This window comes from Rhineura floridana, chromosome 1 (assembly GCF_030035675.1).
Source record: "Rhineura floridana isolate rRhiFlo1 chromosome 1, rRhiFlo1.hap2, whole genome shotgun sequence".
Lineage (NCBI taxonomy): Eukaryota > Metazoa > Chordata > Lepidosauria > Squamata > Rhineuridae > Rhineura > Rhineura floridana.
Genome location: NC_084480.1, coordinates 314,168,121 through 314,195,095, shown reverse-complemented (window position 1 = coordinate 314,195,095; position 26,975 = coordinate 314,168,121). Strand labels below are relative to the sequence as shown.

The window sequence follows — 26,975 nt, the reverse complement described above, 5'->3', positions numbered from 1 at the left end:
CAACCCCCATCAGCCTCAGCCAGCATGGCCAAGGGTCAGGAATGATCGGGGTTATAATCTCAACAACATCTGGAGAGCCACAGGTTTCCCTCCCCGGCTGTACAGAAACAAGAATGGGTGTTGCAGTGCTCTTGTTGATGCTAGATGTCATCTGATTGCAGCATTTTCCTGTTGATCGATTCACTTAGATTTATTTGGCGTCTTCTTTCTGTCAGGTTAAAACAAAGCTTGAATAATTTAAGACATCTGAGACCTGGTTCACACATACAACAGATGAGGCAATAACATCGTTGCAATACCGTACCACTTTAGGCTACAAGGTTTTAAGTAGAGACTTTATCTCAGTAATGTTAATGGTTATTAAGATGTTTTTAAAGATGTTTTGTTTTAAATATTTTTTAAAAAAAGTTTTTTTTTTTAGTGAATTATCACTTATTTGCCATCCTGGGCTCCTTTTGGGAGGAAGATCAGGATATAAATTTAATAATGAAATAAATACATAAATAATATTAGATAACATGGCCCCCAGACAACATGGCCATGTTCTGAACCAGTTGAATTTTATAATTGTATTTCAGAGGCAGCCCCACATATAGTGTATTGCAGTAATCCAGTCTGTCTATTATTAATGTTGGTAAGCTCATCTTTTGTCCACTATGTGGAGGAAGATGCAGGTAGCATGCCAACCAAAGTTTTGAAAAACATTCTCTGGTTACTGATACCATTAGGGCAGTGGTCTTCAACTGGTCCAGACTCAAGAGTCACCTCTGACTCCAAACCTGCAACATGGGACTCACTTTCACATTTTCGCTTTGGATGTGATATCACATGATTGATGTGATGTGGACATGATGTCTTCACCTACCTGTCAAAGTTGGCTCATAGGATGGGACTAAAAATGCTTTAGTGTGTGAGGATGTTAAACCTGGCTAAGCCTCCCTCTGTTCTCCCCTCTGTTGTCCCCTCCCACCCCCTTTAGGCCTGGCTAAGCCTCCCTCCATCCCATGAGGAGGAAGGAAGCGGGGGAGGGAGATGGAGGCGGACAGCACAGGTGAGTCATGGTGAAAACTCAGGACAGGCTGGCATAGCTCCTCGGCAACCATCCTGCTGCTTCCCTCTTTGTCTTCCACCGCAGAGCCTGCAACAGTGTTGTCAGTGAGGCAGGCACTGGCAGTGGAGCAGAGCAGAACAATTGCTGCAGAGCTGTCTCAGTCTGTCATGAGTTTTCGTCAGTGTCTTTCCTGCACTGCCCCTCCTTGCTGCCTCTGCTGCCTCTGTCCTCTACTGCTGCGATGAGCCAGCAAGCTCCCCTGGTGAGGAAAGGGAGGCGTCAGGACAACTCCTCTCCTTGGAGAGGAGGTGAAAGTAAGGCTTTATGCAACCGACCTAGCGTGGCTTCATGACCCACCTCAGGGTTGCAACCCATGAGTTGAAGGGCTATGCACTAGACTGGGGGATCCATGCTGAGGGCCAGATCTAAAAATGCTTGCACACAGCAAACCTGATCCTTAAGAGGGCATGCAACCCCACCCCACCTCCAGTGTCACCAGTAACACCTTAGTCTAGTCTTGATTGAACTTTCATTCAGTACATTTCTGACTCCACCTGTTCAGAACATCCACTGCAACATCTGAATTAGATAAAAAAGGAGAAATGGAGCTAGGTGTGACACATCACTCCAAATCTCCAGACAGTCTCCCTCAGCATTTCCATGTAATAGTTAAATTGCAAGGGGGACAGAATAGAACACACGTGGCCTGGCAACTGCTGGCAAGGGAAGACTCTTCCACCTTGGGCTGAACGAAACCCAGCTGGCATCAGTCCAGCCCTCCTCCCTGGCATCAGAGCATTTTAGTGAAAGTTGCTCCCTTGTATGGTTCCAGTGAAGAATGAGGATCAGGACAAGAAATGCTGCCTATGTGATCCTGGGTCCATAGGGATACCATGTAATTCCTGTTCCTGTTCCTCTACTAGATTGGAGTGCAATTGTATTACTAAAAACTTTTATAAGAGGGATATAAGTATTCAGAATAAATAAGTGCTGTAAAGTGGAGCAGAGGTCCCCAAACACCAGCATTTCCTCACATTGGAAGTTAGTGGGCAGAGCAGTCCTAAACTCTGACCGCTCTGGGACTGGAGGTATGCTGCCTCTGTCCAATGCATGCTCAGCCCAGGAGAGGAGACGGGAAGCACAACCCAAAACTACCAGAAACATGAACACGACAGAAGCATCTAGAGGGTATTTGGAAACGCTGCATTGGGGACTGTGCTGGTGATGCTGCTCATACACACAGGGATCTGATGAACCCTGCACACATCTCTGTCTTGCTGCACATATAACAAGTATGATGATGGCACAAATCCCCCCTACAACTCTCCCCCCCACCCACACATTTCAGCCCCAGTGGTACAGCCAGCAATTATTGCAGGTGCTGTGTTGTGTGGGCTCTTTTCTCCCCTTCGTTGTGTTCCGCAAACAGTGCTTGTCAGCCGCATAAAGAGATTTGAACTCCTGCTTATAGGGATTCCTGTGGGCTAGCTGTAGCAGGGTCATTGCTGGCTGTGTAACTGGGGTTGTTGGAGATGTGTCATCTTGTAAGTTATGTGTGCAGTTAGACAAAAAGAGTGTGCTGGCAGTGTGTCTCCTTTGCCATGAGTTCATCAACTCTGTTTGTCACATATGGGCGTTTTCACAGTCGCAGTCCCTCATTGGTGAGCACTGGCAGAGTTTCCAGGGATGCTATGAGTGTGCCTGTGTGCGGCATATTGAATATATGGTGGTGGTTCTGTTGATGAAGTGGTAGAGTATCTCTTGTCTTGCTGTAATGTGAGTGTAGGATTGTTCTGTCAGTGTGCTGTATTGACTCCCCTGCCAAAATCAAATAGCTCTGTCAAATGATTTTGGAGGAAAATTCAGACATTTATGTAATATATAACATCCATATTGCATACTTTTATTATTTATTGTACAAAATATATATCAGGAGACATGCTAGATCAAGACTTCAGATCTAGTTTTCTCTTGCAAAGTTTGTCATTCAAATCATGGTAGAGTCCCAGCAGAAGTGTTCTTGCTGCTTTCTCCTGCCCAGTACTTGTTTCCTTGGAACAGTGTGTGAGTGGACGAAGTTAAGCTGATTGAGCTAGGGAGACTCCATTCAGTTTCATTGTAGTGCTACCCAAGTAACTATCCTAAATATTTCTGTTTAACTTTATATTTGATGAACAAGTCTTGCAAATACAACACAACTGATTTTAATATATCTTTTTGGATCATTATGGTCTATCAAAGCCTGTTTTATGTAGCTTTGAAGAGGCCTTAAAAGTACGTTGGAAGTACTTTTTATCTTGGACTGAACATTTCATGTTATTTCTCCACCTTTGCCTATCAGCTAGAAACAGAAGAATGCTAAAGAGCTGACTTCATATGATACTCTACAGAATGGTTTTGAAAACTAAAATGTGTGAAATTTATTGTTAATTACAATAACTAACTTGTTTGAGATATAGCATTTGTAGCTTTTTAAAATGCTTATTATTTTCAGAACTATATGCAATTTATGAGCGCTACAGCAGCATTTCCAACAATTCAAGTTTCATAAACTTGGCGATACATTTAATATGTTTTATTTTGTCAAATAAAATACTTTTATAATAGCTCCATATCTCCATAAAAGCACTAATTTCACAGTACTCTTTCTGAAGCTAGAATAATTGAAATAATGGCCAATTATGTAAAATGAAAGTACAGATGCAACTATAGTAGCAGAAGGAAATGTTCAGAAATACAGTTGTGACAACTGAGGATTACGAATTCTTTAATATACTTTGTAAAAGTGCAATGTGTTTCCTCTTAAAAAGTGAATTGATTAGAATAATTCAGTTTATTCGTCACTTGGCATGTTTAAGATCCTAATGAATTAGGATCTTTGTGTATTAAAACTTGCTGAATACAATGCTAGCTTCAAGAGCAAGAAATGCGGGAGTAATTTTTTCTCACTAAAACATGACTATTCACTGGTCATCTGAAAAATCATTTCTTGAGTTTGTGGAGTGGTGGCCATGTAGTGAGAGGGGCTGCAGGCAGAAAAGTGTGTGTGAAGAATGAAACATGGGTTCTCACCTGAAGGGTGATTTTACTGGACACCAGTCCATCACATTGGTTATATTGCCATCTGGTGTCCCAGGATGGGACATATACCGGAGCTTGAGGAAGTAGTTAGGTGCTGCTGGCCTGCGGGCCCAGTTCATTTTTGGATGTAGTCATCTGAGCAATATTGCAGAAGTACCTACATGCAAACATGCAGGAGAAAAGAACGGAGCAACAAAATCACAGGCCAGCAAGGAGAAAAACTAACAAGCAAGCGGCATTGTGTGGCTTGACCTATAAGTGAAGAACTACTTCGTCACATGACTACTTAGTGTGAATGTGAAAAATAAATGACAGTGCCAATTCAGTCCTAGGTTGTTTGTATACAGAGAGAGGGAGAGAGAGTGTACAGATTTAAAAACAAACGAGAAATCTATGTACACAGGGGGGAAATTTTTATACAGACTTAGAGGCTGAGCCACGAGGAAAAACCAGGGAGGGCCGTGATAGGCTTGTATCTAGTAAAATCACCTTTCAGGTGAGAACCAATGGTTCATTTTTCCTGGATGCCATTCCATCACATGGGAGATACCAAAGCAGCGCCATTTGGGTGGGTCAGGGCGAGCCAAGTAAGATAACAGTACTGCCTGTGGTAGTATGCTCCTTCCAAAGGAGGCTTCAGCTGAGGTGTGGTGGTCTGTCTTGTAGTGCATGATGAAAGTTGATGGAGTTGACCAATTAGCTGTTCTGCAAATGCCCCTCAAGGAACCGTTGGTTGAGAAGGTGGTTGTGGTAGAAGCCAACTTTGTTGAATGAGCAGCTAAACCTCTTGGAGTTCCTCCTTCAGTGGGTGTACTGGGTTCAGACAGAAAGACAGGGACGGTGCCAAATGGCGGCCAGGTTGGGCCCTGGCTGAGGGCCCCTGTGGCCCAGAGGGGCCCCTCGTTAGAGCGGGAGAGTAGCACTCCCCTTCCACAATCCACGGCAGGGAGATTCCAGGCTGCCTGCCTGTTTGCTCGCTCCACCTACCTCTTTCCTCTCTTTGCTGCTATACTTGCTATGTGCGCAGGGCTGCCATCAACCAAGATGGTGCTGGAGGCTTCTTTAAGGGGCTAATGCCCCTACCACCATCTTGATTGATGGCAGGCATGTGTGCGCATGTAGCGTACTGCATATGCGTGCCATCACCAAGATGGCAGTGGGGGCATCAGCCCCTTAGAGAAGCCTCCGTTGCCATCTTGGTTGATGGTAGCCCTGTGTGCACAGCTCACACAGTACCGAAGACAGGAGAGAGGTAGGAGGAACAGGCAGGAACCGCATGCCTGGGGCAGGCTGGTGCCCAAGGGTCCAGTCATGCCTGGCGCCTGCCATGCAGAAACATGTAAATTTAGCTCCTGCTCCCTGTGGAAGTTCATATTAACCTTGGAGATGAAAGATGGGTCAGTCCTGAGAACTACCCTATCCTTGTGAAAAATGCAGAGGTGATGTGCAGTGCAGAGGGCCCCCAGCTTGGAAAGGCGCCTGGCCATGGTAATAGCAGTGTGGAATAGAACATGGTAATGCAGAACCTGAAGAGGTACCATGTCTAGGGGCTCAACTCTATTAGACATGCCCTCTTGCCTGTGCCAGAGGCTCCACCTTGTCAACCTGATGTTTCCCAGCTGAGCATCCCACAGCTCCCCATGCTCGAGCAGACAGATAGCCCCCACCAGTTGGAGGGGGAGGCTGAGATCAAGCCCCCTTCGCTCTTAAAGGCGTGAAGTTCAATGGGTGGAGTGACTCAGGGGAGGGATTAGTTACTGAGTCAATGTCTGAGCTGTGAAGACATGCTTAGTCAGTGTTAGTCAGGGCAAAAGTTCCTAGATAGAGTAGATAAATTGATGAGTTGCAAAGCTTTTGATGTATCTATTACAGAGAAAAACTCACAGAACCAAGTGATACTGGGTTCTTCAGCTTCGGGCAGGACAGTTTGGAATCCACATACATCTGGAGTTCTTGCACTCCTTAATCCCATGCATACAAATAATCTCTCTTTGAGGGTAGCCAATGTTCACTTCCTCTGCTGTGTTTGCAAAGAGTTCTGCACTCATTGCACATTAATCTGTAGAGTAAAGTTAAGGTGTCATGTAGTTCTGGGGCATGTTGCTTGTTTAAATATTCATAGACTGCACTTTTATATGAAATACTGCAAGGTGGTTGGTATGCAATCTAAAAACATATTACTACAGTAAAAACAACAACAACCACCCCCCCACATTGAACACATTAGTAAAAGGTGTTTGGCAAAGGATCTTGGGGTTGAAAGGCTTGCTTGAACAATAGTTTTAAAATGTCTGAAAGTGAGCAGAGATGACTCCTCTTGAACCTGTATTGCCAAGGAGTTCCACAGGGCAGGGCTTGCCTTACTTAAAGGCTCAGCCCCTGGTAAAGGCCAGCCAAACCTCACAGGCATGTAAGACCACTAAACGTACCCATCAGGAGACCTCAGCAATTCAGGTGGAGCATAAGGGATCAAGCAATTCTTAGGGTACATTAAGTCTAAGATATTTAGAGCTTTGTGAATTAACACAAGAACCTTGAACCTGTCCCAGTAGTAAATTGGTAACCACTGGACAGTAGCGAGCAGTGGCCACTGCATTCTGCACTAGCTGCAGCTTTTGGACCAGATACAAGGGCAGTCCCTCATAAAGTGTGTTACAGTAATCGGGTTTTGAGGTTACCAGTGCATGGACCACTACGGTTAGGTCCAGGAGTGGTTACAGCTAACCTACCAGCTAAAGCTGCTAGAAGGTACTCCTAGTCATAGAGATCACTTTGGCCTCTAATGACAAAGATGGATCAAGGATTATGCCCAAGCTGCAATCCTGTGAACCTTCAAAGGGAGTGAAGCCCCATTCAGAACAGGCAGTTGACTTAGCCTTCTGTGCCAAGTTGATATTCTCCCGCCAACCCCCCTTACTTTTTGGAAGAGGATAACTGGCAGCAGGGAGGGTTTTCTAGAGACAGGAGAAGCTTCTCTGGTCTGTTAACTGGAAATGTCACTACTGTGCATGTTCAGGCACATGGGATTTGTAGCCTTCTCTATTCTACAGTTCAGTTAGTTTGGCAGAGGATACATTCAAATCCCATGTTCTCTATCAGCAGAAGACACTCATAGTAGAGGTAGGGAACTCATACTCCTTCAAATGATGATGGACTGCATGAACTGTCATCTATTAGGCCCAAAGAGAGGAAGAGGTAGAACTTCAGAGCTTCTCCATCAGCTCTGCTGAAAGTCCTGCAATGTTTGGTTTCTCCTCTCCCTCCTCTCCTATCCATTCCATCTGATCACTATAAGCATTCTGAAACAAGAGACTAGTGCCTGAGCTTGCTTTTCCTCTCCTTCCTCCCAGTCCCTTTGCTTGTGTTGTGTCTATTGTGTTGAGTCTGAGGCCAGGGACTGCCTTATAATTGATATTTGTCAATTTCTCTGGCCCTTTTTTGGCAGAACAGCAGGATAAAAATGATTTTGAATAATGGAACAACAACTTGTATCTGCATATCCAATGATTAGGGATGATTGGAGTTGTAGTCCTGCAACATCTGGAGAGCTACAGATTCCCATGCCTGTTTCAGAGAATGCTGAAGAGCATCACTACCATTTAATGAGGGGGTCTCTTGCAAGCCCTCCCTCCTGTCTTACTCACTTCTTCTTGAAAGCAAGGTTTCTTTTGTGCCATAGCTTTTCTTCTAGAATTCCTACATGTCAAAGATTTGTAAATTGTCAGTGTTTGAGACTTTGTAGGGTTATATAAGCAAGAGTGAAAAAAAAAAGCAGGCACAGTTCTTGTAGTTTTAAAACACAAATTTGCAGAGGGATGTCTTGATCCCTTCCACACAACATTTGAACTTCCACAAGGCCTGAGTTGTGTTCTGTATGGCTTTGGTATGTGTGCTTTTGTTGAGCCACAACAATCTTCAGTGTTGTTTGAGTCACTGTACTTTCACAACTGTTTTAGACAGTTGCAAAATGCAGAGAAGCCAAATTAACCTAAACGTATTTTATTATTATTTACTTATTTTGGAAAGCAACATATTTGGGTGTTCTCAGGAGACTATAGACACTGTATAGCAGGGTTGGGAAACTTCCAGCCCCTGGGCCAATCATGGCTTCCAAGGGGTCCAATTTGGCCGTAAGGCCATTTCCTTTGTACAAATTATAGGGTAGAAGGGCGGGATAGAAATATTTTAAATAAATAAATGAATAAAAATTTCCCCAAACCACACCCACCAGCTGATGTCACTGGCAAGGGTATGAAGCAGAAGCAGCTGATGGGAGATCAGTGTGCCTTCAGGCCCCTCCACACTTCTCCATGCTGGGGGAGGGGGCGTTTGAAGGCATGCTCCTGTCCTGGGCAGATTGGAGTGTACCTTCAGGTTTGCTTTGAAGTTCTGAAAATTAAGGCTTCAAAGGGCAGCATCACCTGATATCACTATTATGTCAGGTGATTGACAGGTGGGTAGCCCCAGTCATCTGTCAGCTTTGGCCCTCAAGGGGTTGGGGAAATGAAGTTCTGGTCCTCTGGCCCAAAAAGGTTCCCCATCTCTGCCATATAGGAAGTATAATAAGATATAGTAAAAAATAACTACTCATTAGTACGATGGTATGTCATGATTGCTCTATATGTTGGTAGACATTAGACCAGGGTGGGGGACTGGATCTGGCTGGTGGGTCGTATCATTATCTCCGCTAGCTCCTGCGGGCCAAGTTTGACAGGTGGGTGGGGTCGCCCACCTGTCCATCACCGTGAGTTACAATGACATTGTGTCACTTTTTTGCCTGTACAGTTTGAAATCAGTCATATTTCCTTACTTTCTTATCTAAATGTTTATGTGCACTCTAGTAAAATATATTAAAGCTGTTAAATGTTGTCCCTTTCTTACTGGTTGGTTATTATAAATTGATACGCTAAATCTTCGGTGTAAGTAGCATTATTTTACAGCTATTGAATTCAGCATGTATGTATTGTGTTGATATGGCAAAAAACATTGAGTATGTGATTCACAAACAAAATCAGAATTCCTGCACTTCAGGCATGATAATTTTGTTTACTTACATGCCAGTGTAGTACAACCAGTTTTGGTGGGTTGTAGATCATGCTTTCTCTTTCTATTGTGTTACACAGTTGCTTGCTAGAGTGCATGTTCTTGGTTAGCATTAAAATCCTTGTTACTAAGCTGGTTTTAAGAGCAAGTACTCTGGCTTGCTAAAATGATATTTGGATTGCAACTATTGATTTTACTATGTTGAAAGTGATTTTTGCTGTTAACAATAGGAAAACTCACTGGATAACTTTGATTAGATAGGTCCTCTCTTCTTGGCTAGCTTATTGGTATTTGCTATCTTGCTATTAGTGACACAAGAGATTGAAAGCTTCTCTAAAAATGGAATATATATTGCAGAGAATTATATTACTGAAATTTGCATTATTCACTGTGCCTTTCTCTCCTTTCTAGTACTTGCAACACCTCCACCGTTGCCACCTCCAATACAGGCATATGCATTTAAACCTCCCCCTCGACCTGATTTTGGTACTTCAGGGAGATCAATCAAATTACAAGCCAACTTTTTTGAAATGGATATTCCCAAAATCGACATCTATCATTATGAATTGGATATAAAGCCAGAGAAGTGCCCTAGAAGAGTTAACAGGTACATCATACTTCACTGGCATTTTTTAAAAAGTAATGTTTGATGTGGAACCATTTATTTCTGGGGTGGTGTTGGTGGCAGACTTACAGTAAACCAGATGCAGTGATGACTTGCACTTAAGAGGAGCTCCTCTTGTAAAAAATCAGTTTCTTCAAATCATCTTATACCATCCTAAAAATCTTTTTTTCTCCCTATGCTGTGGTTAGTTGTTCTATGTTTTATTTTAAATGGTCAAAGTTCTGGTGTTGATGGTATGGCAGTTCCTATCTCACAGATTTTACTGCTGTTCATATACTTCAACCAGAACTGAACTTGCTTGCTTACTGGTTTGTACTGTAGTTTGTTATCAAGCCTCTTAAGTGGAAGTGGAGCAGTGATGTTACCAACTGCTTGTTTTCCTATCTCCACCTGCTGGCAAGGGGAAGTAAATTAATTTGTCTTGTATAAAAGGACTTTGGAGAAACTATATGTTATGTTGTTGGATGAGCACTTTTAGTTAATAATGTTTTTTGTTTTGTTTTTTAATCTCTAATGTATTTTAAATGTTAGATTTTTAAAAAATGGTAAGACACTTTGAGACAATTGTTTTGTAGTGACAAATTAATAATAATAAATGACAGGAAAAAGATTACATGCCATCATCAGATTTCCTGTTAACAGAAAATGACAGATGAAGATAAGTGTAGGTTCCTGAGTCTTTTAGATGGTTGCCTTTACAAGCCATAGTAACTGAGCTTATGCATAGGATATTTTCTGCTGCCTGATATCTGAATTACCCAAGATTGGTGCAGATCTGGACAAACTGCTTATTTTACGATGGGAACGTTCGGCTCCCTCCCTCTCAATAGCGACAAATGGGAATGTTTTATTCTTTAAATTTTGTTGTCTGCCTTGATCACTGCTCTGGTAAGTGTAAAGGTGGGGTATAACTTACATAAAATAAATACTGCCAATTTGCAAAGTACTGTTCACTTCTGGTAGTGTGTTTTGCATCTACTTTTCACAACATCACGGTATCTTGCAGCATGCAAAAAAGAAGTTGAAGACTCTATGAAAAGGGGCTGCCTGTTTGAGGAAAACTCATACAGGTCATGGGAAAGCACCCTCTGGGCCTCATTCTTTGCAGCTGTGTGGGCTTGCAAAAGTTTATTATAATAAAACTGCTTGGGCTAATGTCTCCAGAGTTAGATAAAAATTTATTGTACTTGGGTTTTTTAAGGACAATATTTCTAGTAACAAATTGTGAAAATTCATGGTGGTATGCTTGAGTCAGGCTTCGTTTACACCTGTTGGGATAATTTTATGAATATGCTGTGCTTGAGCAGCTAATCTCTCAAAACTGGGTGTGCATGAAGTTTTCTTTTTGATATCCTGAAGGCTTCACAGTATAGAAAAATGGCAGTTTCTGTGCTTGTGTTTCAGCAGCCCAGTGGCTCTGGAAAAGTTTTGCAACTCACATGTGTAACGGAAGCCTTTGGGTACAGACTTTGGCACTCAATTTTTGTATTGAAAACTAAGTTTTAAATGTGCGCAACTGCATTTGCTAATATGACTATTCTGTTACTCTTGCCTCTGTTCTTCCACCCTTCTGTTTGTACCCCCAGTTGAAACGAAGATGGCAAGCTCCTGGAAGTATGGTCCTTGCTTATTTAAGTCTGTAAAGTGCTAATTATATAGATGGCGTCATATAAATAATTGCTATTAAGGTTGTTTATTTGTTGCATTAGGATCAAAACATCTTCCCTCAAAAAAATACTTCTGTTGGGAAATTTTGCTCTGTCTGGGCTGTGGATGTGCCATTATCATGGGTGCTTCTTTAGATAGTGCTTCTGATGCCAGAGACTGAGCAACAGATATTAGGACAGGCCCCCCCTCCATAGTTCAGCCAGTTAGTGAAGAAGGGTCTGTCTGGCAGGGGAGATGAAACTAGCTAGACTCAAGGCAAAGTTGCCTCTGTTGTTTTGTCTCTCATAGCCATATACCCCATAGAGAATCTTCAGATTAATCTTGAAAGTTTTGCTAGACTCCCTGTTAATACTGTCCAAAAGATAGTCCAGACTTTTCAAGAACAGTTTCATTTCCCTTCTTTGTGAATTCCTTTTCTGCAGGCTGTGTCTCAGTTCATATGTTGAAAAAACCTTTTATGATCACCTGTCGGAGTCTATTGGGAATGCATCTGCAGATTTCACAATTTACACAATTGCAACAGCCTTTTAAACAAACAATTCCATTTGTGTAAAATGGCAGGGCTTGGTCAGCAGTCTTCGTGTGTCATACAACTGGCAGCTCTATGCAATTCCTAATGGGCTGTCAGCCTGCCCATGGCCCTGGTTTGGTGATCTGGGTCACCAATATATTTCAATGTATGAACTGAGGCTGGATGGTTTGATTTTTGTTTTAAAATTAGTCTTTTATTTAATAACTTGATATAGTAACAGATTCATCACCTTAGTAAAGAAACCACACAAACATATCTACAAAGGCAAAAAGAGATAAAAGTGGCTAGATCCTATGCATAACATCTCAACTCAGTTATTCATATCAGATAGTCAAAATAACTATGGGCACCAAATTCATAAGTCTGAGCGCCAGTTTTTCTGAAAGATTTCATTAAAATTGTTTCTTCCTTCCTACAAATACTTATAGACCATAACTGTATTCATTAACACAGTGTTCCACATCTTCTGTCTCCATGGACTGAGAGTTAGTTGGTAGACTAACTAGCTACTATGTTTTTCTCACTAACACATACACTGTGGTTAACATATATACAATCCACACTGCTCAACAGCAGCATCACTATCCCTTGTTCATTGCACTTACCGTTTTGAATGGTTTTCTGCAAAGACTAACATATGGTAGAGCTGTCAGGGTACTCTTGTATTTCAAGATAAATATGCAGTCAAAAAAAGAAGAGATGTAATAGTTTACAAGAAATCTAGTTTGTTTGCATACAGTTGACTCCCATGATGTTGTCTGGCATTGCTTAAGCATACTAAAGAAATCTCATCTGCCTTCATAGTGTTGCTTAAATCTGGTATCAGCTTCTTTAGAATGAAAATGGAAATGGACGGTCTTCAAGTACCTAGCCTAAAACACTTTCTTGCACATGCAGCACTCCATGCTCCCGATGTCTGGTTTAAACCATTTCACTTGGCTTGTGCAGTGGCATGCAAGGGTTGATGGCCCAAGAAATGAGTTCTGGGCTGACTGCTGCTAATGTGGCATGTGCTGTAGCTAAGGATATGGTTTAAAGTGAAGTTGGTTGGTTGGGATGCTGCACGGGTAAGCTTTTTTCTCATGCCAAGCATCAGATTTAATCAGGGTTGAGTTGTGAACCAGGAAATTCCTGATTCAATCTTGCCTCTGCCATGTACTTCTAGGCTTCTCTATCTCTCTTTTTTCTCCCCATCTTCTACTCCTCAAACCAGGAATTTAGGGATAATAATACAAGGCTGTTGTAAGATTACTGAGAAAATATATGTATTAGTATTACTGGAGGATTTGAGTGGGTTTCAGCTGACAGTGAAATGACATTTTCCTTTTTTGTTTATTGCTATAAATAAAGAACCATTGATTAATGGTTCTTTTTAACACCTTGAACGATGCAAGATTTTTTGCTAATGTAATTCTCTGGTTCCAGAGAAATAGTTGAACACATGGTCCAGCACTTTAAAGGACAGATATTTGGGGAGCGCAAGCCAGTATTTGATGGAAGAAAAAACCTCTATACAGCTATACCACTTCCAATAGGGAGAGATAAAGTAAGTATATAATGCTAGCTTGATTCCATTTGTTCCATATATGATTTCATTATTTTGATAAAGCCATATGCTTTCCATGTGGCAAGGCGTCTGTGATAAAATATAGGTTGTAAAATGTGTAGGGTTGTGTGCGCACACACAGGGGTTCCCAACAAAATCTTTTACATACACACACCGGGGGGGGGGTTCCCAGCAAAATCTTACCAGCTACTGTAAAGGCAGATGTCTCACTGTAAATGTTGGGACAGATGCCCCCCTACAGCACAGAAGTTACTTATGAAGTGGAAAAGCAACTCTGGAGGTATAAAGTGATCACATTATATACAAGTTTGCATAAAATGTTCGTATTTTATAAACGTTCCTCTGCATCTAGAAAGTGTTGACGTTATTTGTCATTGGGAAGGGGAGAGATTGGTACTGTTTTGCAACTCTATATCACAGTATGTGAGTATCTGTGTACTCTGTACAGTACTGTGAGTATCACAGTATGGTTCAGAGTCCTGCATATTTTGGTGTAGAGTTGCCCTGAAAAATGGCATGTTCTAAGTTCTGCTCTATGGAACCTAAACCATTATAAAATAATGGAATGGCTTACAGTTAGTACATAAGAGGTGCTCCAACTTTTAGCCTGCTCATTATAGGTCCATTTTCCAGGTAGTTGGAGCTTTATTTCTTACACTTAGAATAGACCTGAATGATGGAGGAAGATTGTTGCTTTTTTCCCATGAGCATAAAAGCATTGATGCTGAATTCTTTTACTTTCTCCTGTTTGCTGCTGTTAACAGCTCTGGGGGAGTGGGGACGAAATGCCTGCCTTGATTGTTTCATATGATTTAAAATTAAATTAATGGTGTAGCTGTAACTTGGCTGAGGTGATTGCTGGGATTTCTGGGAAGACCAGGCCGACTATGCTTATGGAGAAGCAGACTTGATAATAAAAACACATAATTTTGTTTGTTACCTGCAGTTTGTGCATCACACCACTAGTAAATATCACTTCCTAAAGCAGCTTTGCCAAAACATGATGACAATCTGAAGGTGTTGCCTGCAGGATCCAACTTGGAGAAAAGAAAAATATCCAGGATAATTCTTTCTGAATATTCCAAGGCCCTTTTCAGAAGTTAGGCGGGTGGAGATGAGTGAAAGGGCCTTTTAAGTTGTGGTGCCCCAACTCTGGAACATTCTCTCCCGGGAGGCTTACCTGTTGCTGAGCCTGATGTGTTTGCCTGGCTCTAAGACCTTTTAATTTGCCTAGGATTTTTAGTAGCTATGTTTTTCAGTGCTGTGCTTAACTTGGCTTATATCTTGGCTTGTATTTTGATATTTAAATGCATTCTTGTGTTTTAATCATGTGTGGAGTACAAATCTTTTGAGTAATTTTTATTGCTTTTTTGTGTTTTCACTGAGTGTTTACTACACAGAAGAGTTGAGTTCCCTTTGTCTGTGTTCCATGTGTGTCTTTAAACAGAAAGAATCATCTTGTTGTGGTTTCCAAATGTTGCAGGTGGAATTGGAGGTCACATTGCCGGGAGAAGGGAAGGACAGAATATTTAAGGTGGCAATAAAGTGGATGTCAGGTGTGAGTCTCCAGGCTTTACACGATGCTCTCTCTGGTCGTCTTCCAAGTGTTCCTTTTGAAACAATTCAGGCTCTGGATGTAGTAATGAGGCACTTGCCTTCCATGAGGTAAGGGAAATGTCAATATAAGTCTCTAGGGAAGGTCTCTAGAGCTGTAGCTAAAAACACGTGGGGATATTGCATCTACAACAACAATTTCTACTATGCCAAAATAATGTATTTGTGCACATGTAGATAAGGTGAATTGGTCTCTGAGCATACATCTGACACCTGGTCTAGATTCCTAAAAGTCTGAGATTTTCTTTTTGAAAAACCAAATTTCTGGTCCGTTTGCTTGGGGAGATATATTTAAACAATGTATGGAGATAGGTTCCTTGAACAAGAGCCTCGTGTGAGCTGTAATGTATGTTTTGTGTGGGTGCGCATGCTTGCTTTTCCATCATGTGAAAGGAACCAGATAGGTCTGCATGCAAAACTCCTGCAAATTGAAAGCTGCCCATCTGTTAAAATGAAATGAAACTTTTGTAGGCAGGTGTTGAAATGAGGACAAAAGATCCCAAGTATCTGGGGCTGGCAGTTGTTTACCCACATGTCTTTCCCCCACTCTTTTTCTGCTTCCCCTGCATCCTTCCTCCTGTGAGTGAGCAGCTTGCTATAGCAGTCTGATTAAAAGCTCATGCCCTGCTCTTCATCTGCTGCCACTGTTACTGCAGCTCAGACAAAACTAGTCAGAGTCTGGTTTGTTGTGTAGTCTGAACATGGGCCTGTGGCCTGTTTCTCTCCAAACAAACCACAAGTGGGAACCAAGGTTTGTTCTTGGCACACTGTTTTTTTTTTCTTTTTGTGGGGAGCTGAGGTTTGGACGACGAGCCCAGGTTTGGACAACACGACAAGCCGTACTTAGGCTTTTTTTGTCCATGGTGTAGCGGCAACAGGACTGAGGAGGAGCCCCGCACGAGGTTTTGAGCAGCATGTACCAGCACACTGCTCCTCCATATTAAAGTATAGTTTGTGCCGTGTGAACTGGGCCATTGAATAGTATTATTACCAATGTGTTGTATCTTGGGCATGTGTGAAATAACTTTTCTCATTAAGGTTTAACTGAATAATGTCTTTGGTTCTCTTGTAGGTACACTCCTGTGGGACGGTCCTTTTTTACTGCGTCAGAAGGGTGCTCTAATCCCTTGGGTGGGGGAAGAGAAGTATGGTTTGGATTCCATCAGTCAGTTAGGCCTTCACTGTGGAAAATGATGCTTAACATTGATGGTATGCTTTGCGTTATTGCTCCATCTGTATTTGTTTACATTGTCTGAAAGAATGCTTTTTAGTCAGATTTCTTAGATCTGCTACTTCCGTGTCATTCATTTCCTGTATTTTTGCTTTTGATTTTTAGTATCTGCAACAGCATTTTATAAGGCGCAGCCAGTAATTGAGTTCGTATGCGAAGTTTTGGATTTCAAAAGTATTGAAGAACAACAGAAACCTCTGACAGATTCCCAAAGGGTTAAGTTTACCAAAGAAATTAAAGGTAAAAAAGATGAAGGAAACTGGAACAAGATTGTTTGTGTGGAACAAATGTTGGGTGTTTCAAATGACTGCTTTATAGTGAATTGGCTTTAGATTAGCCGGTAGAATATGGTTGATTTGTGATGAATTTGTCATTCATATTTGAAGGAATTTAAGCTAGGGCTTTGAGAATATCAGCATTCTTGCATTCAGTCAAACTGTTTTTGACTGAGGCATATTTTAAATGGATTGAATTTCGCTGGGATGTGTAATTCCTGTGGGCTTCTGTGTTTATGAATGTTGTGACACAAGTGTATTAACGTGTACTCAGTTTTCATTCCTGCTAAGCATGTTTGGAGGGTTTTGTTTTACAATATGGTCCCACAAGCATTATGCACACATGTATTTTTAACTCATTGTTAACTTCTGGGGAAGGGGCACATCAAAAGAGGCATATTTCATGCCTTCCGTGGGCCACACTCAAAGGGGTCAGAGAAGGTACCAACTCGCGTCTGATCAGTTGTATGTCAGGCTTTATTCTAGAAACATTATTTCAGATGATCTGCCTATGCCTATGGCCCAGATTCCTCTCAGCAATAAGCCCTTCAGCTAGAACCTTTCCCAACCAGTGTGCCTCCAGATGTTGTTGGACCACAACTCCCATCAGCCTCAGCCAGCACTGCTAATGGTCAGGAAAGATGGGAATTGTAGTCCAACAACATCTGGAGGCACACTGGTTGGGAAAGGCTGTGACTAGACTATTTCTGCCACAGTGGCTGCTTCAGTGTAGTTTTTCCTTCAGAGTGTCTCCTTTTTCCAGTCCAGTCTCCTTAGAAGTCAGTCCCAAAGCCCAGGGAGAGTCAGATCTCCCAGAGCTACCTCAAGGGTGCAGCGGAGGCTCTTCTCAAAGAGGGCAGGGGTATTTGGGCTTAATTCCTGGGCTCCTAAGCCTCCCTGGGGAGCAGGGGGACTAGATAAATATAGGCTGTTGGTATTCCATTTGTAGCCATGCTCAGTGGGATAGCCTGAAGAAGTCCTCTGACGGGGAAGCAGGAACCACATTCTCCTAATCTCTGTGGAGGAGCCTTATTCAGGCGTCAAGCTTTCCCAGCCTGGGCTTTCTTCTTCTTCCTACTTTCTGATGCTTTTTAAATCCTCCCTTGTCACATCCACACCATATATTTAATGAACATGGCTTCCTCAATGAATCCTGGTTTGTTAAGGATGCTGGGAATTGTAGCTTAGAGAGGGGCAAGCTACAGTTCCCAAGATTCTTTGGGGAAACATGTGCTTTAGATGTATTTTAAATATCTGGTGTGGATTCGAGGCCTGTCTCCCCACCCTTCATTCTGCCTAAGGCACCAGCAGCTAAGTTCCTTCCCTGCTATCAGGCAGCTGATGGAGCGTGCCCCGCCCTTTCCCTAGAGTCTCTCTAGGCAATGCCCAGTGTGCTCTTCTCAGGAGTAATTGCCTGGTTGGGGCCTGGTGTTGCAGATTGGGGCCTACTTAAAGGGCCAGGTGCCAGCAAAGAACTGGCCAGCCCATCTCACATGTTGTTTAGTTATTAAATGTGGTTCTGTTTTTAATAACCAAAGTCAGTACCTGCAAAAAAGGGTAATCATATTGTTAATATGTAGTTAATATTTATTCCGTTCATTTTTTTTAAAAAAAAGTCTCCTGAAACACAGGCTTTAGTTTTGTATGCAGTTCACATGAAACTATTTCCATTTTAATTTTCAAAAATTAAATGATCTGGAATTTTAGAAACCCAAGAACATTTTTGTGCTAAGGCAAATTTTGTTAAGTTCTTTTCCTCAAGGAGTCCTATATTTTGGTTGCTTTATGTCAATTTTACTTTAGCACGCTTGCTGATAAATTATGGACAAGAGGACACCAGTTCTAGAACTTTAAATACAGGGCCCTGGTGTACCCTTATTCCACTCATAGATTTACAGTTCTCAGAATGTTTTAATCCACCTCCAATCCCCTTCCCAGGGAACTCTGGGAATTATAGCTCTGTGAGGAGAATAGGGCGTCTCCTAACAACTCTCAGCACCTTCACAAATGATAGCTCCCAGTATTCTGTGGAGGAAGCTAAAATGGTATTGTTGTTATGTGCCTTCAAGTTGATTATGACTTATGGCGACCCTGTGAATCGGCGACCTCCAATAGCGTCTGTCATGAACAACCCTGTTCAGATCTTGTAAGTTCAGGTCTGTGGCTTCCTTTATGGAATCAATCCATCTCTTGTTTGGCTTTCCTCTTTTTCTACTCCCTTCTATTTTTCCCACCATTACTGTCTTTTCTAGTGAATCAGGTCTTCTCATTATGCGTCCAAAGTATGATAACCTCAGTTTCATCGTTTAGTTTCTAGTGATAGTTCTATCACTGCTTTAAATGTATTGTGTGGATATGGCTCTAGTTAACAATTAAAAAAATACTCATTCACAGTGATAGCTTCTAGACAGGCAACGAAGACTATTTTGTTTACGCAGGGAGGTTTTTTTAAATTCTGATGTATTATATATCGTTGTTTGTATTAATGCTGAATCTGTTGTAAATTTGAACTTTTAGACTATATTTTATTCTGTAAATACTTGTATAAGGTTGTAAGGGGTCAGATCAGGCTGGTTGGTCTCCTTTCTTGTGCTCTCACACAACTGTGGGATCTGCTGGGGGGCACCTGTAGGGCATTGCTCCCACAACTTCTTGACTTGGTTCAGGACCCAAGGCAGATATTTGTCTTGGATGTCAGCTTCCTTTTAAAGCTTCTCATACAGTATTTCACCAATTACACCTTTTCAGGTATCACGAAAATAACATTTTAAATAGCAGTGCTTTCTTGATACAGTGTGTGCAATTTAAGGGTTGTATTCAACTAAGTCCTGCTCAGAATAGATCCAGCCTAAGCTAGTCATGTCTACTACCTTCGCTGGGTCTACTCTGAGGACTACCCTACCCTACGATTTTCTTATAAAAGATTTAAGGCAAATTGTACCATCTTCAGCAATATGCATAAGTTCTAGATAAGGATATTATTGAATTGAATAATAGTTACTAGTGCCACTACTGTGAATTTCTGGAGTTTGGGTTAAATGAGAATTGAGAGAAAACCTTATGTTCCTGAATTATTAGGTCTGAAGGTGGAAATCACTCATTGTGGGCAAATGAAGAGAAAATACCGAGTATGCAATGTTACCAGACGACCAGCAAGTCACCAAACGTAATCTTTGCTTTTTGATTTTGCTAGTAGTTATTTAAAAGTAGTAACTTGCTTTGTATATATTTGACATAGCACCTTCTTTCTTACTCGTTAACTATGAGCCTGCTTCTCCTTTATAGATATATAACCAGCTGGAGAACTTAAAGCAGCCTTTCCCAACCAGTGTGCCTCCAGATGTTGTTGGACCACAACTCCCATCACCCTCAGCCAGCATTGCCAATGGCTGAGGCTGATGGGAGTTGTGGTCCAACAACATCTGGAGGCACACTGGTTGGGAAAGGCTGACTTAAAGGGTCGGATTGAATGCTAGTCCTACTCAGAGGAGGCCCACTGAAGTAAATTAACATTACTAACTTTAGCCCATTAATTTTAGTGGGCCTACTCTGAGTAGGACTTCATTGACTTCAATCCAAAGAAGTTACTTTGAGCTGGTAACATTTCCTAGTTTAAAATTACCTCTTCTAATGCCAGAAGAAAGCCTGCTTCCTTAAGGCTTTGCCTGCCCCTTTTATTTCAGAGCTTCTCAGACTGACTTAATTCTGCTCTCTCTGGATTTATTCAGTTGTTGAAAACTTGTGTAAACATTCTTTTCAGATACTCCGTAAATAAGTGGTGGAAGTTTAGATTGTGACTTTATTTCAGAGCAGTTGAACACATTTCCTGGGTAGTGGTTTCTTATTTAAGGACAGTTATTGCTGCAAGTATTATGGTTTATCTTCAAAGGGTGATTGAAAATCTGTTGGATACATAACCAGATTTGTCTGTGGCCTACAAACTGCTCCCAAGTGGAAGTGCCACGTGTGGCTTGCTGTAGGCTCCTAGCCTTTGGGAGGTGGAAAAGCAAAACTGCTGGGAATTATGACAGTATAGCTGCTGGAGGCAGATAAGAGCCCCTCATTCAGAAGTGCATTGTGAGAAAATTTGTGAAATCACTAACTTGCATTTTCTCCTTCACATTTGACTTTCCATAGATTCCCACTTCAGCAGGAGAGTGGACAGACCGTTGAATGCACTGTAGCTCAATATTTTAAAGATAGGCACAAACTGGTTTTACGGTACCCTCATCTTCCATGTTTACAAGTTGGACAGGAGCAGAAACACACATACCTCCCTCTAGAGGCAAGTCATCACTTTGCTAAATAGGAGGCCTTACCTCATACTTCTATCAGTTCTTGGTTTTAGGAAGGGGTTTTGTCAAAAGTTTGGCATATTTTATTTGTTTAAATAATTTTTACCCCCTCTTCATCCAAAGAAGGCTTCCAGATCGGCTTCCAGATCAACAAGAAAAAGACAGACTACTCTCAGGCTTTCAATGTAAAAAAGGCATGACACACAGACACAAAAATGGAGAGGGAGGGAGGAAGGAGGAAATAATCTAACTCAAGTTTAATGGCCGGCTGGGATAGAAAAGCTGTTTCCTATAAGCCTGCTGCTATTTCCCTCCATGTGAAAAGCCACCTCCTTTAAAACCAGCTTGCAAAGTGAAGGGGGAGATTAGACAGGGATATGGCAGGCATGCACTGGCCTCCCATTCCCGAAATGACCTGATGTGGTGCATGTGTGTAGGTACCTTGGAGAAGATGGGGGTCAGTTATGCCTTTGGGGATTGCTTCACCTATAGGCACTGTGTCTGTAGTGGACTGCATCCCTTTATGTTATGTTTTGGGGTAGTTTTGTTTACATCTAATTTGTTTGAGGCCAATAAATGGCCTGGGAGTGTTTGCTGGTGGAGCACAGCTCAAGCTAAGATGTGAACTTGGCCAGTTCCTTGGATAGGATAGCACTGGGACTCCCATATAACTCTTGTCTATCTTGTTACTGTTTAAGATGCCACAAAAGTCTTCGCTGTTTTTGCAGCACCAGAGTAACATATCTATCCCTTGGATATTTTTGAAACTAATTTGTGTGTTTTTTGTTCCTTCAGGTATGCAACATAGTAGCAGGACAGAGGTGTATAAAGAAGCTGACAGACAATCAAACTTCCACTATGATAAGGGCAACTGCTAGATCAGCACCTGACCGTCAAGAAGAGATTAGCAAACTGGTGAGCCCTCCTCCTCTTCTGTCCCTGAAATTGGGAAAGCAGAGGTATAGCCAGATTTGTTTGTTGGGTGTGGGAAGGAAGCAGTTATTCTGTTCTTGGCATAAATCACCAACGTCTGATGCATTTATTAACATAACACTGCTTCCAAGGTTTGGTCTTTCAAAGAGCTTAAAAATCTTTTAGCAAGGAGAGAGGATGGTGGTAAAAAAAGAAAAGGAATGTAGGAGGTGCTGAAAGGTAGTGCAAAACAGTAGGCATTCATATATGTGGTCCTGCAATCTCATTTCTTAAAAGCTGCTCAGTTCCAGTCTGTTTTCTGAACCTCATCCAGAAATGTTTTACCTGTGCCATAGTTTGGATAACTTCTAGGACCCACCCCATTTTCTGCGATGTTTAGATTGTTTTTAATTATGTATGTAAATTTGTTGTAACCTGCCCTGAGACCTTTGGGTGAAGGCTGGATAGTAAATTCTAATAAATAATAACAATAACAACAACAATATTTATTTATTTATTTAAAATCTTTAGGACAGATCCACATAATACATTTAAAGCACATCCAACTCGCATTTAAATCCTGCGACTTCCCCCAAAGAATCCTGTGAACTGTGGTTTCACCCTCACAGAGCTACAAATTCCTAGCAATCTTAGCAACACTTACCATTATTCTTTTGAGGAAGCCATGTGCTTTAAATGTGCATTGGATGGGCTTTTAAATGTATGGTGCAGAACTGCCCTTATATACTGCTTAATCATTTGCATTTCTAAGCGGTATACATAAAAACTAGCCATACATAAAATAAACAATAAAATAATTGTAATACCAAATGCTACTTTAAAATACCTGCTGAAACAAGAATGGAATGCTCCTGGAGTTCAACAAGGAGGGTGCCTGTGGGCCCACTAGACAGAATGTATGGCTTCTAGTTATCACAGGCCATGCATCCGAACATGGTGGACCACCAAGACTCCCTCACAGATCTTGGTGATCAGGCTGGGATATAAGGGATCAGGCAGTCCTTAAGATATTCTGGGCCCAAGTTGTTAAGGGCCTTATAAATTAATATAAAAACCTTATACCTGGTCTGGTAACATATAGGCAGCCAGTGCAAGCTTTTAAGCACTGGAGTTATGTGCTGGCGGTAGTCTGTCTCCATCAACAGTCTAGCTGCAGCATTTTGAACCAGATGGAGCTTCCAGACCAGGCGCAAGGGTAGTCCCACATAGGGTGCATTGGAATAATGAAGTCTTGAGGTTACCATTGCATGAACCATGACAGTGATAAGAACATAAGAACAGCCTGCTGGATCAGGCCAGCATCTTGTTCTCACAGCGGCCAAGCAAATGTCCATGGGAAGCCCGCAAAGAAGACCTGAGTGCAAGAGCACTCTCCCCTCCTGCGGCTTCCGACAACTGGTTTTCAGAAGCATGCTGCCTCTGACTGTGGTGGCAGAGCACAGCCATCATGGCTAGTAGCCACTGATAGCATCCTCCATGGATTTGTCTAATCCTCTTTTAAAGCCATCCGGGTTGGTTGCCATCACTGCCTCTTGTGAGAGTGAATTCCATGCGCTCCGTGAAGAAGTAGTCGGTCCTTAATTTTCCAATGCTCAGCTTCATTGAATGGCCACAAGTTCTAGTGTTAGGAGAGAGGGAGAAAAACTTCTATCTGCTTTCTCCATGCCATGCATAATTTTATACATTTGTATTATGTTGCCTCTGACTTGCCTTTTCTCTTAACTAAAAAGCCCCAGATGCTGCATGCAACCTTTCCTCATAGGGGAATAGTTCCATCCCCTTGATCATTCTGGTTGCCGTTTTGTGAACCTTTTCCAACTCTCCAATATGCTTTTTGACCAGAACTGTACACAGTAGTCCAAATGCAGCCACGCCATAGATTTATACAATGGCCTTATGATATTGGCAGTTTTATTTTCAGTACCTTTCCTAATGCTCCCAAGCATGGAATTTGTCACACACAGCTGTCACACAGTGGGGCGACATCTTCATCGAGCTATCTACTATGACCTCAAGGTCTCAGTTAGTCACTGCCAGTTCAGACCCCATGGTGTATATGTGAAATTAAGATTTTTGGCTCCAGTATGTATTTATTTATTGCACTTGTATACTGCCCCATAGCCGAAGCTCTCTGGGCGGTTTACAGTAACCAAAAACATTAAAACAAATATACAATTTAAAACACATATTTTAAAAACAATTTAAAACACAATTTAAAAATTTAAAACAATATAAAAACAATTTAAAACACATGCTAAAATACCTGTATAACTTCACACTTGTTTATATTGAATTTCATTTGCCATTTTACTTCCCAATCACTCAGTTTGGAGGTGTCATTTTGGAGCTCTTTGCAATCTCTTTTCGTTTTAACACCCTGAACAATTTAGTATCATCAGCAAACTTGGCCACCTCACTGCTCACTCCTAACTAGGTTGTTCGTTAAGTTAAAAAGCACAAGTTCCACTACCGAATCTTGGGGGACTTCACTTTCTACATCTCTCCATTGGGAGAACTGTCCATTTATCCCTACTCTCTGCTTCCTGTGACTTAACCAATTCCTGATCGATAAGAGGACCTCTCCTCTTATTCCATGACTACTAAGCTTACTCGACAAGGTGAAGAACCTTGTCAAAAGCTTTATCAAAGTCCAAGTACACTGTCCACTGCATAGCCAAGAATGGGGTGAAGACACATCCCCCCAATACCATTCTTTTGACACGACCCTGCAGGTAGGAACAGACCCACCATAAAACAGTGCCCCAATACCCATCCCACAGAGCCAGTCCAGGAGGACACCATGGTCAGTGTTATCAAAAGCTGCAGAAAGATCAAGTAGCAGGAGAAGATATGCATTTCCCCATCTCGCTTTCGACACAGGCCAACAATCAGGGCAACCAAGGCTGATTCAGTGCCAAAACCACGCCTGAACCCAGATCGTGATACTGATAGTCCATATCCTCCAGGGACTCCTGCCGCTGCTTGCCTTTGCTCTCTCCACCTCCTTGCCCCAGTATTTATTTATTTATTAAATTAAATTTATTTTATGACTAGTGTTTGTGACTGAGCAGTAGTTAGTGATAGCTGCAGGGTCCAGTGTGGGATTCTGGTATAGCATAGTGGGGAGGAGAGCCTGGCTGGGAGTCCAGAGTCTGTGAGTTCAAATCCCCGCTCGTGTCTCCTGGATGTAAAGGGCCAACTAACGATCATCCCACTGTGAGTGGCTCAGGACTTACGTGCCTTGCTAGCTGTGCAGCTGTGGGCAAGCTGCATAGTCCCAAGGAGCCCAGTTGCCCCCCAGCTGGCAGCTGCTGACAAGAAAGGGGCTGGCTTGTGCAGCTGTGGCAAGCTGAGCAGGCCCTAGCCAGCTGGGGAGGACTAGCCTCAGAAGGAGGCAATGGTAAACTCCCTCTGAATACTGCTTACCATGAAAAACCTATTCATAGGAGAGCCATAAGTCAGGATTGACTTGAAGGCAGTCCATTTCTTCAGGAGTGGATGCACTACTGCTTGATTAGGGCATCAGGCACCACTCCATCATATAGAGATGTGTTCACCACATTCTGAACCCACTCAGTCACCCCCCCCAACTGGCTTTCACCAGAAATGATGGGCAGGGGTCAGTTAACAGAGCAAGAAATTGTTTGCATCATTGCAAGAGTTCCATCCACGTCATCAGGGCACATAGATGGAAATCGATCCCAGAAAATATGGGAATGTGCTGTATTGGACACCTTGACTAGAATTGCAAAAACTGCTGCTTCTAAGGCACTACGGAGCAACTTTATCCTCAAAGTGCTGTGCAAACTGCTCACTGCATGCTATCCAGAGGGCCATCCACCACTTCTTGTATGGTTAGCCTCCAGACCACCTGAAATAACTGCTAGATGGCATGCAGAGGATGTGATGCTGGCAGCCAAGTAATTATTCGCTGCCTTTGCTGCCACTTGATAGACAAAACTGTGTGACCTAACAAGTGTTTGATTAGCTTTGGAGTGAGTTTTCCACCATCTGCTCTCCAGTCTTTCAGCCTGCTTCTTTGCCCTCAACTACTCAGTTAACCAAGGCACAAAGCAGGCCCTGCAGTATCGGAGAGGACCCTTGGGAGCGATCGTGGCAACAGTCCTCCTCATTAAGTAGTAATGAGACCAGGGCCTTAACACACTCACTGGCTCTATCCGCTGGGAAATCCCCCAGAGCATTCAGGAATCTGCCAGGTTCCATCAGTCTCTGGGGCAGACTATCTGAATCCGTCCCCCACCCCTGTGTGGTGCGGCTGCTGTCCAAAGCTGAAACTTCGTCATGAAGTGGTCTGACAATGGCAATGGGGCTACGACCATCTGCCTCTTCTCCTTGCCCATGCTGCTGTGTGAACACCCCCAAAATCTGTTCCAGAAGGTTAAAGTCTTGTTGCTTAAGTGGAAATCCCCTCAGTTAACATTGGATATTCTCAATTTTTTCTTTGCAATCATTAGAGCCAATAGACAAATAGACAAGTTCATTATTTGAGGTTTTGGATTGTGTTGCAGTGAAGGATTTGTGTCCTCATTAGTTTACCTTTTGTTTCTAGATGCGAAGTGCAAGTTTTAATACTGACCCTTTTGTTCGTGAATTCGGAATAATGGTGAAAGATGAAATGACTGATGTGACTGGGCGGGTCCTGCAGCCTCCTTCGATTCTCTACGGGGGCAGGGTATGTAAATCCTTTGGGATCTGTAGTCATTGTTGTTTTCTTCGTCTTGATTGTCTTGATCAGGATGGTGAATAATTATTAGTACATACTCTGCCACAATGACATATTTTATTGTGTAATCTGGCTGTGTGGGTTACAGATGCTGTTGTGTGAAGGCTCTGTCTTTAGGTGAGGAACTGCCTATTCCTTCCCAATGGAGAGGTTTTAGTAAGGGAAATCCTTTGCATATGCCTTTCTCTCAGAGATGTTCCAATGATATCTGAATCATTTGGTTGATCTTGCAGCTTCAATTGATGCACTTTGGCAATTGACAAAGAAAAAAATGTATTGTCAGTAGATGCTGATGGTCTTCTGTAGCTCTCCACCG

The 26,975-nt window shown here is 42.3% G+C and overlaps 1 protein-coding gene across 2 annotated transcripts in view; it reads left to right on the top strand.

Moving 5' to 3' along the window:
- AGO2 (argonaute RISC catalytic component 2) overlaps positions 1 to 26,975 on the top strand; it is a 74,924-nt gene that overhangs the window by 22,194 nt on the left and 25,755 nt on the right. The window contains exons 2-10 of one of the 2 annotated variants that reach the window (XM_061607030.1): positions 9,587 to 9,782; positions 13,426 to 13,546; positions 15,051 to 15,232; positions 16,254 to 16,390; positions 16,518 to 16,652; positions 19,766 to 19,853; positions 20,825 to 20,972; positions 21,778 to 21,897; positions 26,486 to 26,608. In XM_061607030.1, coding sequence (XP_061463014.1) covers positions 9,587 to 9,782; positions 13,426 to 13,546; positions 15,051 to 15,232; positions 16,254 to 16,390; positions 16,518 to 16,652; positions 19,766 to 19,853; positions 20,825 to 20,972; positions 21,778 to 21,897; positions 26,486 to 26,608 — 1,250 coding nt within the window. Of the gene's footprint in view, positions 1 to 9,586; positions 9,783 to 13,425; positions 13,547 to 15,047; positions 15,233 to 16,253; positions 16,391 to 16,517; positions 16,653 to 19,765; positions 19,854 to 20,824; positions 20,973 to 21,777; positions 21,898 to 26,485; positions 26,609 to 26,975 lie in introns of both variants that reach the window. The other variant, XM_061607029.1, reaches the window with a different exon arrangement.